The 14,471-nt window shown below is 36.2% G+C and overlaps 1 protein-coding gene across 1 annotated transcript in view; it reads left to right on the forward strand.

Moving 5' to 3' along the window:
- The window catches only part of TSPAN9 (tetraspanin 9), a 193,542-nt gene extending 179,443 nt beyond the window's left edge, over positions 1–14,099 (forward strand). Inside the window, exon 7 of the mRNA XM_073567812.1 lies at positions 1,227–14,099. Coding sequence (XP_073423913.1) covers positions 1,227–1,298 — 72 coding nt within the window. The 3' untranslated portion in view covers positions 1,299–14,099. The remainder of the gene's footprint in view (positions 1–1,226) is intronic.
- The last annotated feature ends 372 nt before the right edge of the window (positions 14,100–14,471 follow it).

The following is a 14,471-nucleotide window of genomic DNA, read 5'->3' on the forward strand; positions in this document are numbered from 1 at the left end:
CTAGATAGCCCTGAGGATTGATGTGGCTTACTTGATGGCTGAAATCCAAGACACAAGACAATCTGCCCCAAGGTTCAGAGATCTAAATACGAGTCTACCGCTACACAACAATACAGCCCTGTAGCCATTTTTTTATTCAAATGTCTAAAGCAATGGGACACAATCAGATAAGTTGTAGGCACAAAAGGTCTTTGGGTGGTCTTGGGGCAAGAAGTGTGCAACATGTTTGGGAGAGTTCAAAGCACCAAATAATTTGCCCACAGGTTCGATTTTCGAGCTACATGATGATAAGAGTTGCCCCAATCCCTATAAATCCACTCCATTTACTCCAAATTGTATTTCATAGGGACATAATTAGATTAGCTGTAGGCACATTAGACCCAGGAGGAAGGTTTTGGTTAAATTATGGTAGAACCTACAGAACTAGTCAATCAGCTCATAAGTTTGTAGATGTAAACTATGTGTATAATATTAGCCAAAAGTTGAATTTATAGGAACTAATTCCCAGTTCTCCATCTTTCCTCATAGTGGTCAACTAGGCTTATAAGCTCATTTGAGTTATGTCGTTGTGGTTAGATTGAAATATTAAGCTTCTTCTCTCTTATGTTGGAGAGTTTTGGATAGACCTACATCCTCGAAACCTTAGCCACTCTCTTTAATCCGGTGATCACTAAGCTGTATCTCTGCTACCATTGTTAGTTTTATTTATTTTCCTCAACAGATGTAACAAAAGACATCGCATGAAAGGATATATTATCAACCTATTTTTACAGAAGGATATTTGAGACCCTTTCATTTTAATACAGCATGTACATTTCACTTGGGGGAGATATCATTTTCTGATTTAGGGTCAGATAGAAGAACGCATTCTCACATTTTACAAGGTCGGATTTCAACTTCCGAGCCAAGAGCGAAGTTATTGTCTTCCTTTTATATCGAGTACTTGAAATAATTGCACAAAGGTCTTTCATCCAACCATCTCCGGATCAATATAATTACAAGGCTTCGAGGGAATTAGCAAAACTTTTGACGGACGCATCTTTTTTTAAACTTGATAAAGACGTTACTCAGTAAACAGATTTCACTGCGCCTTGGATACCAGAGTCGGAGCAACGGGCCATGAACAATAAAGTAATCCCGTTGTATAAATTGAACCTGTTTATCCACAGGGGGTTTCTATCTGCGGGATATAATATTGACTTAATTCCATTTACTGTCTCTTTCAGATACTTGCAATGGCCTTTTCTATGATCCTCTTCCAGCAAATCCACTGGACTGGCAAAAAATACGATGCCTAAGGGCGTCTAAAAAAACAAAAGACGTCTGTATACAGTAAATAAAATACACTTTGCCATAAAACAATGTCAAGAACCAAGGAATCCGAACATTGGTCACCAGACTACCGTTACAGCCGAAACGTTACCTGACTTATGTTTTGACACCTGCTATTAATTTGCCAAAGAAAGGAAATGTTTAGAGCCAGTTTCCCGCTCTAAAACTCTTCTTGAACGTCTGAAGAATAAGAAAAAGACTGAGCTTTGCTTACTAATAGACTTAAGACTCCTACCAATACATGACGGATATGCTTATGCTTCTGGAACATTTTTGAATTTCGAAAAATATAGATCGAAGAACTCTACAAAAATGGATGACTTAAGAAAGCCATTGAAAACTGGAGCCCACCACATCGGAGATATGGGCCAGTTTGCATGGAATGGACTAAGAAATTCTTTTGTACCTTATGGGACACGTTTTTCTTCTTTGTTACTCCGATTAGAACTAGCGTTTTCATTGACATGTTTTTGAACTTTTTTTGTCTTTCTTTGTTTTTGCTTTTTTTTTTTTTTTTGGTCATTTACCACAAAACTACAGAATTCTGTATGATCTTTAAAGGGTGCACCTGCAGTAAGTACGGTCCGAAATGAGAATTAGTGTTTCTATTTCAGATGAGGTGTAAAAATTGAGAAACTGTTTTTGGTTTATCTACCGTAGCCAAGTTACCTTTCAGCGAAACAAACGTAAAGTTTGCATCAAAGATGTCACTTTTTTTTTTTTACAATGTAAAGGTATATTGATTATGTTGAGTTATTTTTATAGACATGCATTTTATTCAAATGTTTATTTTGTCATTTTAAAGTGTCGTTCCACCTAAATAATATAATCAGGGATGAAAAAGTGACAACTATCCTAAACACAAAATGTGTCATAAAGATTGTCACTTTCCTTCCAACGCAGTGTGTTTCCATCACCTCGGACTGATGAAGGACTCTAAGGGTATGTGCATACTGAGTATTTTGTGGAGTTTTTTCAGAGCCGTTCCACTTCAAAAACTGTTTGAAAAATCGCTCAAAAAGTTATTCATTTCCATTGTAAAATCGCTTTTCTGTTCACACGTTGAGTCTTTTGAGCTATTTTTTTTCCAATTTAGCTTTAGAAATACACCTGGTGAGAAAAAAGAAAGTGCTTCTCTTAATAAAATCTACTCCAAACTAGGCATGGTCCAGTCAAAATATTTCAAAAACTCTTCAAAACCACTTCAAGAAACAAAATTAAAACACCTCCCAAACTTTATTGAAAAGGCGTTTCCTGAAGCGGTTTCTATTACAAAGCTCGTCGTTTTTCACCTCCTCAAAAAAAACCCACTCTGTGTGTACATACCCTAAGGAAGCCTCAAAACATTTCTACGGCAAATATCATTTTGATTCTAGTGTTTGAGTATCCCTATTATGGCCACAAGATGACCTTTCTACCCCCCTTGGATCAGGTGATGATCCAAGGGGGGTAGTACATCTTCAATGCACACCGAAATTTGATTGCATTATGCATATTTAATAACTTCTCCATGGGTAAAATTTATGCCCTGCTCCAGAGCCGACATGGGGAAGACCGAAAATGAGTGGGTACTCTCACGTTTTGGCAAGGTTTATGTAAACCCATGCTCCTTTTCAGATCAGGACAGCCTGAATTTGCCAGGATTGTTTCCAAAAATGTAGGACTTTCTTAGCAAATTCAGACATGTTGGCCACCATGATTACGAATGTAAAAATGGCTCCAAATTCTGTTTTGACATAATTCGAATTGTATATGTAGACATATGATTTGGGTGGAAATTCACTTTAAAGCAGCAATCCATTTGCGATATTTCATAATCTCTGAGAGGCATTATCAATACAGTGGATACTTGTCATAAAATAAGTATTATGTACTTGAGGACAAAAAAAATGCAAGTTATTATTCCAGAGGGACTCGGAAAGAAGGTCTCGCGAATCTTGACAGTTACCAAATAATTGGGTAGATGATGTTGGCACTGATGAAAATACGTTTCTGTTAGTCACAATTCATGATGTACCGAGCTGATGTTGCATCTAAAGAAACAATGACTTTTAGCTATGGAGGAAAGTTTCAAATGGATGTCTATGTTCAAGGAACCTAAAGTACGTTTAGAGCCTAAAATTCGGTGGTAGGCTCAACCAAGCGTCATGATCATGACCATGAGATCTATCATGATGTCTGAACCAGTAGTGTGGCACGTGAAGGCAATGGATTTTCTAGGAACTGATGGGGCAGTCATTTATTTTACTTAACCAGTATTCATGAGAATGTATCCTATCCGTTCACTAGTAGTCAGCGATACCTCAAAAGGTGACCATGAGTGGCCAAATTCTACAGCTAGATCAAGGTCTTTGTAGAGGCAAACATCTGAGAACAATTCTTTTCTGAAAGGAAGCAGAAAATGTTTATGGCTCATAATGGCCACGGTCGGGCAGATGTTCTTTTTCCATCAGTTTTGATAGGATATCTGCTGGCCACCATGAGAAAAAAAGCATGTGGAACCGTATGCATGGATTATTGCTCTATCACATACCAAATACGGATGCGTCTTTCCTTACCTTTCCTCTTGGCTTGATATATCCTAAAATGAGTTTAAAAAAAAAAATTGTGATACTCCCTTGGGAAATGTTCATGGTATATGTGTATCATTTTGTGTTACTCTGTCGGGAGATATTTATGGTATATGTGTGACTTGATGTAAATTTCAGCCCGGGCAGGGTTTTGGCAACATGTCATTCTCGTGATAATGAATTGAATTTGCATTTTAAGAAATTCGAGGAAAGGTAAAGGAGGACACATCTTTAAGTAGACACTGACCTGTTTTTTTGCACACATTCTTTTCTAATGCATTTACAAACCGTGTAAAATATTTCAAAGGACATTCCTGCTAAACACTTCGGCACATACCTCTAAGTCTCATTGCTGCTTCTTTTAACAGTGCCCGTAATTTGGTCTGTGGTGTGGGTACTGCTTACGTTTTTTGCTGCTTTACAAGCTCATGACGAATGAGCGAGAAGAAATAAGCGGCTTCTATTGATGTTCTTCTATTCATCATGGATTTGCTGTACATCACAGCTTTTATCTATTCAAACTCATGAAATGGAATGAGTCATGTCCTGCGTTAAACGGATAAGGAAAAACATTGCAAAACAATGTATTTAACTAGAAAATATGTGCCATTTTCGAAACTTGTGTATCTTCTTTGCTACTGAGAATATGACTGTATTACTAGAAGCTTCCAGTCACATGGTGCTCTCAGTGGTGTTTTTTCTCACGTGACACCAGTCATAGAATCCTCGAATTAAATAACATTCCAACGTAGAGGTGAAATTGAAATAATTCCTCAGCAACTAGTCATTTGCCAAGCAGTACAGTTGACATGCCCTATACTGACGAAGCTAAAAATTTGATATGTTGACCTAAGCAAAATGATTTGCAAGACCCTTGTCTACCGGCAACGACTGTACTCCGTCACTGCTGGAACAGAGCACTACAAACTTCCTACTAACTGTCGGCATCCTGGGCACTTCTTCTGATTAGTAGGCTTGAAACATCGTGACATCAAGGAATGCCTTACATCAAGATGTTGCAGGGGGTCTACAAACTAGGATACCAGCAGGTAGGAGGAAGTTCATAATGTACTGGTCTAGACTACCAACGTGACCACTGGACCAGGGTCCTAAGAGTCATTTTGCTCAACTGTATTAAGCATGGAGAATCCAGCCAAAATCCAGAATGATCACTCTGTGAATGTTCAAAGAGTGTTCTGCCAGAATTCTCCGCTGCTGGCGTCAAGAGTGGGCTTCTCTAGACGTGCGCAGCCTCACTCAATACAAGTGGACAAGCTTTTGAAAGGACAACCATTGCATTGAAAGCATCAAATGTTATGTATATTTATAGGAAAAGACTCAGTAAACCTAGTAATATTTTCATTATTTCTTCACTTTGCTTACTATATGTTTAAAAAGTCCAATAGATGATTCTACTGAGTAGGACCACCCAAAGTCCAGTAGGTGGTTCTACTGAGTAGGATCACCCAAAGTCTAGTAGGTGGTTCTACTGAGTAGGACCACCCAAAGTCCAGTAGGCAGTTCTACTGAGTAGGACCACCCAAAGTCCAGTAGGCAGTTCTACTGAATAGGACCACCCAAAGTCCAGTAGGCGGCTCTACTGAGTAGGAACACCCATTGGACTCCCAACCCAGAATAAGATGATGTTTAAATCAATAAATTACTAGTTCTACTGAATCTTTTCAAATTAATATATTTCAGTTTGCTCTGTAACAAGCTGCCTACAAATTGGATTGTATTTTCAATATGATAATGTTCCTTATAAAAAAAATGGTGGCTGGAATAAATTTTATAAAATGCTAGAGCCAAATGGTGATCAGCAGGAGTTAATGGGCAATTCTACAACTGTCAAATGCAATGAATGGCACTAAATGTGCTTACATTACACAAAGGTCACCAAAGAGAAAATTCCTGTGTTAAGGTGCCCTAAACTTGGCATAAAACATTTTTGCTGAGTGTGTTCATTTAACATAGGACAGTTGTTAAATATCTTGTATAAATCTTGCATTCCTTTGAAATTCAGAATATTGCTTTTGAAGAAAGAGGTAAAGATGTGTTATTAAAACTATTCTGTCCACTAGAGGGAGCTTAAATAAGTAGACAGTCAGCTCTTGCTCTCCCCCTAGTGGTGACTAAATGCAGGCAGAATTTATTCTTTTTATCATATATCTCTATGGCTATGTTGAGGGAAGCTTCAACCCTTAAAGAGATATATTAGAAAATCTGTAGTGAGAGTTGGACCTAAAGATGAAATGGTCTTAAAAGGTGGACATTGACTAAAGGGGTTTTCTCAACATCATAAATTGATAAAATTCCAAAGGCAATTTTGAAATATATCTCTTGTTAAAAATCCTATTGGATTTTTAATTCTGTTGGTTGTTTCTCTTTACCACCTCTAGTCCATCGGCCGTGGAAGGTTTCCAAAGCAAGGAGCCCAGTGCTTACAAGCTCTTTTCTATAGAGTTTGCTAGTGCTGCTCTGAAACTGGCCAGAATGCTGAATCCGGAGCTGCCTCTGCTTGCAGCCTTGGAGAGTGCACAGTTAAACCATGTTGACTGTCTGAACTGCCAATCAGTCAAGAGCGCGCCATATCAAGCACGCATGAAGTCGGGAGACAAGGGAACGGTGCGCTCCTGAAGATCTATGTAGAGAAAACCCCTTTAAGTACTATACCACCAAGATAATGTTTTTGGTGATGATAATGTTGGTCAAAGATCAAAAACACAAAGCAAGGCACAGAGTCATAACCAGAAAGGTTTTAAATACAGTTTACTTTAAATTTTAAGTGTTATTAAAAAAAAGTACATAAAAAAATGGGACCATGTCAGATTTACATTTTCACAATGGAATCTGGCGTAAGCATATTTGCTGCTAAAAAGAAATTTATTTACTGAGGTTGAGGCCTCATTTACAGTCTTCTCTAAAATAGAACTTTGTCTTGGACGAGGTTTTTTTCAGATAAATCATTGTTGGCGCGTATGCTGACCCTTCATGATTTAAAGGAATTGTCCAGTTTGAAAAATCTATTTTTAAATACACTATGGAGTTAATCAAGAGGGTTCCCTATTCAAAACACTCTACAAAGAGCACTTTGCTCTCTGGAAGACCGTGTACATCCATGGATTACATAGACAGCCCATTGTTTTCATGTGCAATACTTTTTTTCTCCTGTGGGGTTGCTGTTGGAAAACTCTACACTTACTGCTGAGTGATTACAGTTGATCGCTGATGATCAATTTATCCTTGGAGGACTCTAAAAGCAAAAAAAGCAGATTGGAGAACCTTTTTAAGGGAGCTAACATCAAGTTGATGTTACTGATTTAGTTATAGACTTACTTGACTAGTCCTTCATTGTTAACCCTTTTTAATCAAAATACCTTTACTTTTTCTTTGTCTTTGAAAATTACCCCATAAAATCAGATCTGTAGACTTGATGTTGTGGAAAACCCAGAGGTTCTATAGAACCTTCTTTCAGTTACCCCATTAAATTAGATCTGTAGACTCGATGTTGTGGAAGACCCAGAGGTTCCTTAGAACCTTCTTTCTCGCAGAGCAAAAATTTGGTTCATCAAACCTCCCATGTACCTAATTACCCAGGCCAAGAAAGAGTTGCTTGTTAGATGTGGAGTGGGGGGCATTAACACCCTGGGCACATGCCCTCTTTCCACCATCAACTATACTCCTGGTCAGACCCATGTAGTCAATACCTGGGAGGTTAATGATTGGACTAGACAGCAGTATTTAGATATATCGCTCAAAATTTCAAGTGTTGGTGTTAAAGGTGTTAAGTTTAAGGGGTTGTATGAGAAATAGCACCACTCTTATTCATAGGCGGTGCCTGGTATTGCAGTTACGCCCCATGCAAATTCAATATTAACGTATTTACATCTAAAATCTGGTAGATTAGATTTTAAAATTATTATTATTATTGTCATATTATTAGTATTTGAGTTACAGTATTCATGCTTTTTGAAGTTCTTCAAGATACTTGATAAATCTGAAACGTACCTACCGGTTGGTTTTTGTAAAATGTATTTATGTAACACATTCTTAAAAAAAAAATTGTAAATTTACAATGATCGAATTGCATTTCTTTCAAATTATTTTTATAACTGTCTTGGAGACATTTTCTTTTGCTGTGGTGGAATAACCTATTTATTTTTTGCATTTTTCTCTTTCTTTTTTTACGAATTAGAAAATGTTTTTGTTTTTTTTTTTTAGAAATTGTTACAATAGAATAGATAGGTCACCGGGATGTTGAAGTTTTTATTTGTTTTTTTTTCTCTGTTGTCGGCATGTTAGATTTTAAAAAAGGTACAATATTACTTATATGCAGTGTACTGTAAAATAACTGAATACATAGAATCACAAAAACCAACCAGACATCATGTTGTAATATTTATCACCGTGAAATATCATTTTAAATAGGTTTAGATTATTTCTTAGATTTTGCATTTATTTTTTAAAAATTGCACCTTTTGCTTGTTATTACAGTGGTTAATGTTTTTTTTTTGTATTTTAAAGGAAAAATGTTTTTGGTATTTTAAGCATTTTCTTTTTTTTTTCCAGTTTTTAGCATGTTTTTGAGTTCAGTGATCGAGTCAAGGTACTTTACAATATACATATGCTGATTATATATTCACAGGTCAAAACGTACATTTTTCAATTTTTCAAAAATTTTTGAGAAATTAACTTTTTTTTGCCAGTTCTCAAATTGTGAGAATTTATGTTAACTTTTGATATTTGAAAGTTATGGCTTTGTTCATAATGGCACTTCCCCCCCCTTTTTTTTCAATCAGGATTCTGCTGTTTTTGAAAAATGGAATCAAAAACACTGGAAACCTGATGGATCAGCAAGGATCAGTTAAGATCCGTCAGAGCCGTCATGGCTCAATTATCATAGAATGTTAGAGTTGGAAGGGACCTCCAGGGTCATCGTGTCCAACCCCGTGCTCAACGCAGGAGTCACTAAACCATCTCAGACAGATGTCTGTCCAGCCTCTGTTTGAAGACTTCCATTGAAGGAGAACTCACCACCTCCATTGAAGGAGACCTCACTATCTTTCGTAGCAGCCTCTTCCACTCATTGATCACCCTCTCTGTCAAAAAGTTTTTTCTAATATCTAATCTAATTTTGCAAGGACATTGTGACCGTAGTGTGAAAGGAGCCTAATTCCGCTGCCTGTAAAATTACTTTCATAACATTTAAAAATCTAAAATAAAAAAAATCCACGTCAATACAGCATCTGACAAAAGAACAACAGAATATTTAAAGTTGAATCTAAAAGGAAAAGTATTGAAAAGATGAATCTGTAAAATAAAAAATGAATCTCTAACTAATTGTTCCAAAAAATACATTAAAAAGTCCAAAATGAAAAATAATCGACAATTGTCTGTTCATAATTTTGGGGGAAAAAATCTACATTTTTTAATTTTCCAAGGAAATTCCTTGATAACATATTTGTATTCTGCACACTTATATATTAGCTATAGCCGTTAATTAGAGGCTGCAATAATAATAAGTTATTGGGTAATTCTCTAAATCCTAGAGATAAGCGAATTGACTCGAGGCAAATCAAATTCATCTCCAATTTTTCCAAAAAATGAGTCCAATTTTTTTCACAATTTGTTTTGGAAAATCAAGAGCTGGGAAGGCGTTTAAAAAAATCTTTTACTCTCCTGGCTCTCCCTGTAACTGTCCCACCAGTGCCGGTCCTCCAATAGGGACTTTTGTCTTCTATCTTCTACCTTCTTTTCGTCTGGGTCTTCCATCCCCTAGGCCACAAGTCATCATGTGGAACGTGATGCCTGACCTCGTGCGGCACGACGCATGTTCATGGCGTATATCGCACTCCATGTGATGATGTAGACTCTCATGAATGGAAGACCCCATCAGAAGAGAGATAGAAGAAAGAAGCTAGAAGAGCTAAACTGGTGGGGGAACAGGTCCGAGGAGAGCTGGGGAGAGATGAGTCTAAGAATTTTCTTTTAACTTCCTCCCGATACAATTCAGTTTGCATCAAGTTTATTCGAAGCAAATTAAATTTTACTCCCTTGACTAAGCAAATCTGCCCAAGTCGAATTTTAGAGAAATTGATTCAACTCTACAAATTACATGTATTTTAAGATTTTTTTTTTCAATATGTTCTTATTTATTGCTTTTACCATTCGTAATGATTTTTTTTAAATTATATTTTGCATTTTTAGATTTATTTTAATGCAAAGTAAAATCAACAGAATTCGTAAAAAATAATTTCTAGATTTGCTTTATATGGGATTCTGTGTAAGATGCAAAATGTAAAAGAGCATGGTCAATTATGGAGCACTGATTTTTTTTTTTTTTAAATTGACCTTGAGCAATTTAACATTTTATTTATTTTGTGTTAATAATTTTGTCCTGAAATGGAAAGTTATTAAATTTGCAAATCACTTTATTAGGGAATCTGTCCATTCTCGTAAAAAAAAAAATTACATGCAATTGGCTTCCAAACTTCTGATTTCTTTAGCCTATTTACCTGTTTTTAGCTGCATTTATATCAGAACGTTTTGGAGTACAGATGATGGCAGTGAAGGGGTCAGCACCTGTTTCTGTTTCGTCAACCAATTTGCCTGTTTTTTAGCTGTATTTATATCAGAGCGTTCTCATATGGAGTACAGATGAAGGCAGTGAAGGGGTCAGCACCTGTTTCTGTATCGTCAACCTATTTGCCTGTTTTTTAGCTGTATTTATATCAGAGCGTTCTCATATGGAGTACAGATGAAGGCAGTGAAGGGGTCAGCACCTGTTTCTGTTTCGTCAACCAATTTGCCTGTTTTTTAGCTGTATTTATATCAGAGCATTCTCATATGGAGTACAGATGAAGGCAGTGAACGGGTAAGCACCTGTTTCTGTTTCATCAACCAATTTGCCTGTTTTTTAGCTGTATTTATATCAGAGCATTCTCATATGGAGTACAGATGAAGGCAGTGAAGGGGTCAGCACCTGTTTCTGTTTTGTCAACCTATTTGCCTGTTTTTTAGCTGTATTTATATCAGAGCGTTCTCATATGGAGTACAGATGAAGGCAGTGAAGGGGTCAGCACCTGTTTCTGTTTCGTCAACCTATTTGCCTGTTTTTTAGCTTTATTTATATCAGAGCATTCTCATTTGAAGTATAGATGATGGCAGTGAAGGGGTCAGCACCTGTTTCTGTTTCGTCAACCTATTTGCCTGTTTTTTAGCTGAATTTTTATCAGAGCATTCTGATATGAAGTACAGATGAAGGCAGTGAAGGGGTCAGCTCCTGTTTCTGTTTCGTCAACCAATTTGCCTGTTTTCTAGCTTTATTTATATGAGAACGTTCTCATTTGGAGTACAGATGAAGGCAGTGAAGGGGTCGGCACCTGTTTCTGTTTTGTCCACCAATTTGCCTGTTTTTTAGCTGTATTTATATCAGAACGTTCTCATTTGGAGTACAGATGATGGCAGTGAAGGGGTCAGCACCTGTTTCTGTATCGTCAACCTATTTGCCTGTTTTTTAGCTGTATTTATATCAGAACGTTCTCATTTGGAGTACAGATGATGGCAGTGAAGGGGTCAGCACCTGTTTCCCTTTCTGATTCTTTCACTGCCTTCATCTGTACTCCAAATAAGAATGTTCTGATATAAATACAGTTAAAGGCAGGCAAATAGACTGGGGAAAAGCAGGGGTATGGAAGCCATTTAACGTGTATTTTTTACGGGAATAAGGACAAATCAATCCCCAAATAAAGTGAATTACAGAGTTTCATCATTCTAAAAAAAAATTTGAAAATAGTTTAGTTACTCTTTAAAGGCTAATATTATTCTAATGAGTCTTTACACCTGAAATCATAACTGTTTCATAATTACACCAATTGATACTAAGGCCACACTACAGCTGCTTTCGAGCATTTGTATTACTTCCAAAATAATCAGACAAAACTTCGTTCAGTTCCATAGAACCATAGAAAGTCTGGGTATTGTTGACTCCTCTGATTCGGCGCCATTTTTATGAGTTTTTTTAGGCAAAAAAATATATAATTTTGTACAAAAAAAGTGCATGTGAAAAAAAAGCAACATAAAGATCACTTATCTAATTCTTACAAAAAGTGTTTAATTAATTCATTATTAAGGATATCGCATTTATTTCATATTACTTACAGCTGCCAGCTACAAATCACTATTTTTTTTTTCAGTTTATTTTATTTTATTTTTTTTTTTATTCAGTTTTCCGAGGGAGGATTCTGCAATCAGCTGAATTGATTTTTTTTCTTTCGTGCTTAAATATCTGTTGAGCTTTCATTTCATTTTACCGATTTACACATTGTTTGCACGTTTTATCATGCCATGCATGCTGCCACACTATTTTTAAGCTAGCTCACCCTCGGCTTGAGGATATCTTTTCCAATATAAAAGGCATTGTTTGCTAGGTTTATATTGAAACTTATTTATAAAGAAGGTTTTTTTTTTTTTTGTTTTACATGTCCATAAATATTTGTATAGAAATACGTTACATTTTTTGCCGGTTTGGTTAGGACTAGAGATGAGCGAATCAGGATCAAAATTTGAATTCTCCTTTTGACGCTGAATTTCTCAAAATCTTAGATTCTCGGAAAAGTTATTCTTTGCGAATTTCAATTCCCTTATTATGCTCTGAGGTCTCTTAACCGTAATTTGTAAAAAAAAATTCCTCATACTCACCAGTCACCTCTCCCGCCTCGCCACTCTTCATCGTCACCCGTCCAGTCTTCGTCGCATCTTCAAATTGCAGCTGTTCGTGTATACTTATGGGTATGATGAGGCCAAGGAGGGTTCTGCACATTTGCTCGTCAACGGTCATGGTGTCATGGCGTAAGCAGAGCCCTCCCGGTTTTATCAGACTCAGAAATCCAGTATGAGCGCCCCAGGGAATTCAATACAATCTGAGAATTCAACGAGGACCGGACGGTTGACAGTGAGGAATAGAGTGGACACAAAGGTGAGTAAAAAGGTAAGTGTTAGAATTTTATTTTACTTTTCATGGCCTTTGACGGTCTTGAAAAATGCCGGCCGCCATTTTGCTGAATCCGCGTGGAAGCAAATTTAAAAAAAAAAAAAAAAAATTTGAGAACTCAAATTTTTGTAAAAATTTGAGTAGAATTCAATAAACTCAAATGTATTCGCTCATCCCTAGTTAGGACGCATTAAGAAAATGGAACTGCCAGATTAGTGATTAGCTTTTTTAAAGAAAAAACAAATTACGGAATTGATTCACCCATTGTGTTTTATTTTGCGGAGTAATAAATTTGTTAATGGGCGAATCAGATAAAATGATTTACTCTTCTCTATTTTTATTACTTATTGTGCTATTTTGGAGGCAAAAGGTGCAGTGCAATTCCATTTTTATAATGGGGCAAAAAGTTGCGAGAAAATGTTGTTAAAATTGCAAGTTTCCAATTTTTGGGATAACCATAAGGTGGCTTGCAACTTTTGGGTTTTTTTTTTCATAGGTAAAAGTTATCCCAATTTACTGCATTTGTATATCGTATGGGGTGCATAGATATTAGTGTAATCATTAGAAATTGCGGCCACGATGAACTAAACTTAAGTATACAAGAAATGGTATTTGCACAGATAGGTATCCCAGTACTTAATTCTACTGAAATCAATACAAATATTCTGGTAAATATAATTTAAAAAAAAAAAATGGGATCTTTCAAAAATTTTCAAATTCATAAAGTCGTTCAGTTCTGTAAAATTGCGCCTAAATAAAATGTCAAAAATTTATTTGGAATCTTAGAGGATCAATGAATTGCTTTGTTTAGGTAGCATTATGATGGTTTACCTACAGGAAATCTGTCAAGTATATAATATGTGATGTATTAAAGTACAGGTTACATCGGATTGGGTCATCTAAAAAAAAAAAACAACAACAAAAAACCTAAATTTACAAAAAAAAAAATCAATCCATTCTCTGTTCTTTAACTGGATAGTATGTTTAACCCTATGTATAAAAGTTGAAGATATTTTTGTATGCCCTGCCAAATACAACCATTTTATTTGATGTTGTAGATATTAGGATCCCAATGTGCCATTCCATCCAGGTTTTCTTTCACTCCAGTGTTCCTTCTATGCAATACTTACGTTAGCCTTTGTACAAATTATTTTGTATTAGTAATAATGATAAGCAAAAAAAAATAAACCATGTGATACAATAAATTTGATGGTCCTAGTGTATTTTTTAACAAACCGAATGTGTACTCAAATTCCAGCTTCCAAAATTTAAGGAGATTTACTTTCGAAAATTGTCAAATTTTGCCTTGGTTTAATTTTACATCTGTGAGATCCACCGTACTCACAGAGGATGATGGATATAGAAGTACGGTAGTTCGGGCTTCCTGGTATGAAGTGGTTAGTGCCAACTTTTGATGGGATGGACACTGGTACGGACTGGGGCTAAAATTCAACCCTGGCATTTGAAATCACACAGGCCCATGCTGTCCCAGTCCCCAAGCACCATATGGAGATATATTACTAATATTACGCTGGATGGAGGAAAGCAAGATTTACTACAAGACCAATATTTCTCAC

The sequence above is a fragment of the Dendrobates tinctorius genome, unplaced genomic scaffold (genome assembly GCF_039654945.1).
Source record: "Dendrobates tinctorius isolate UK_male_01 unplaced genomic scaffold, ASM3965494v1 ptg000020l, whole genome shotgun sequence".
NCBI classification, from domain to species: domain Eukaryota; kingdom Metazoa; phylum Chordata; class Amphibia; order Anura; family Dendrobatidae; genus Dendrobates; species Dendrobates tinctorius.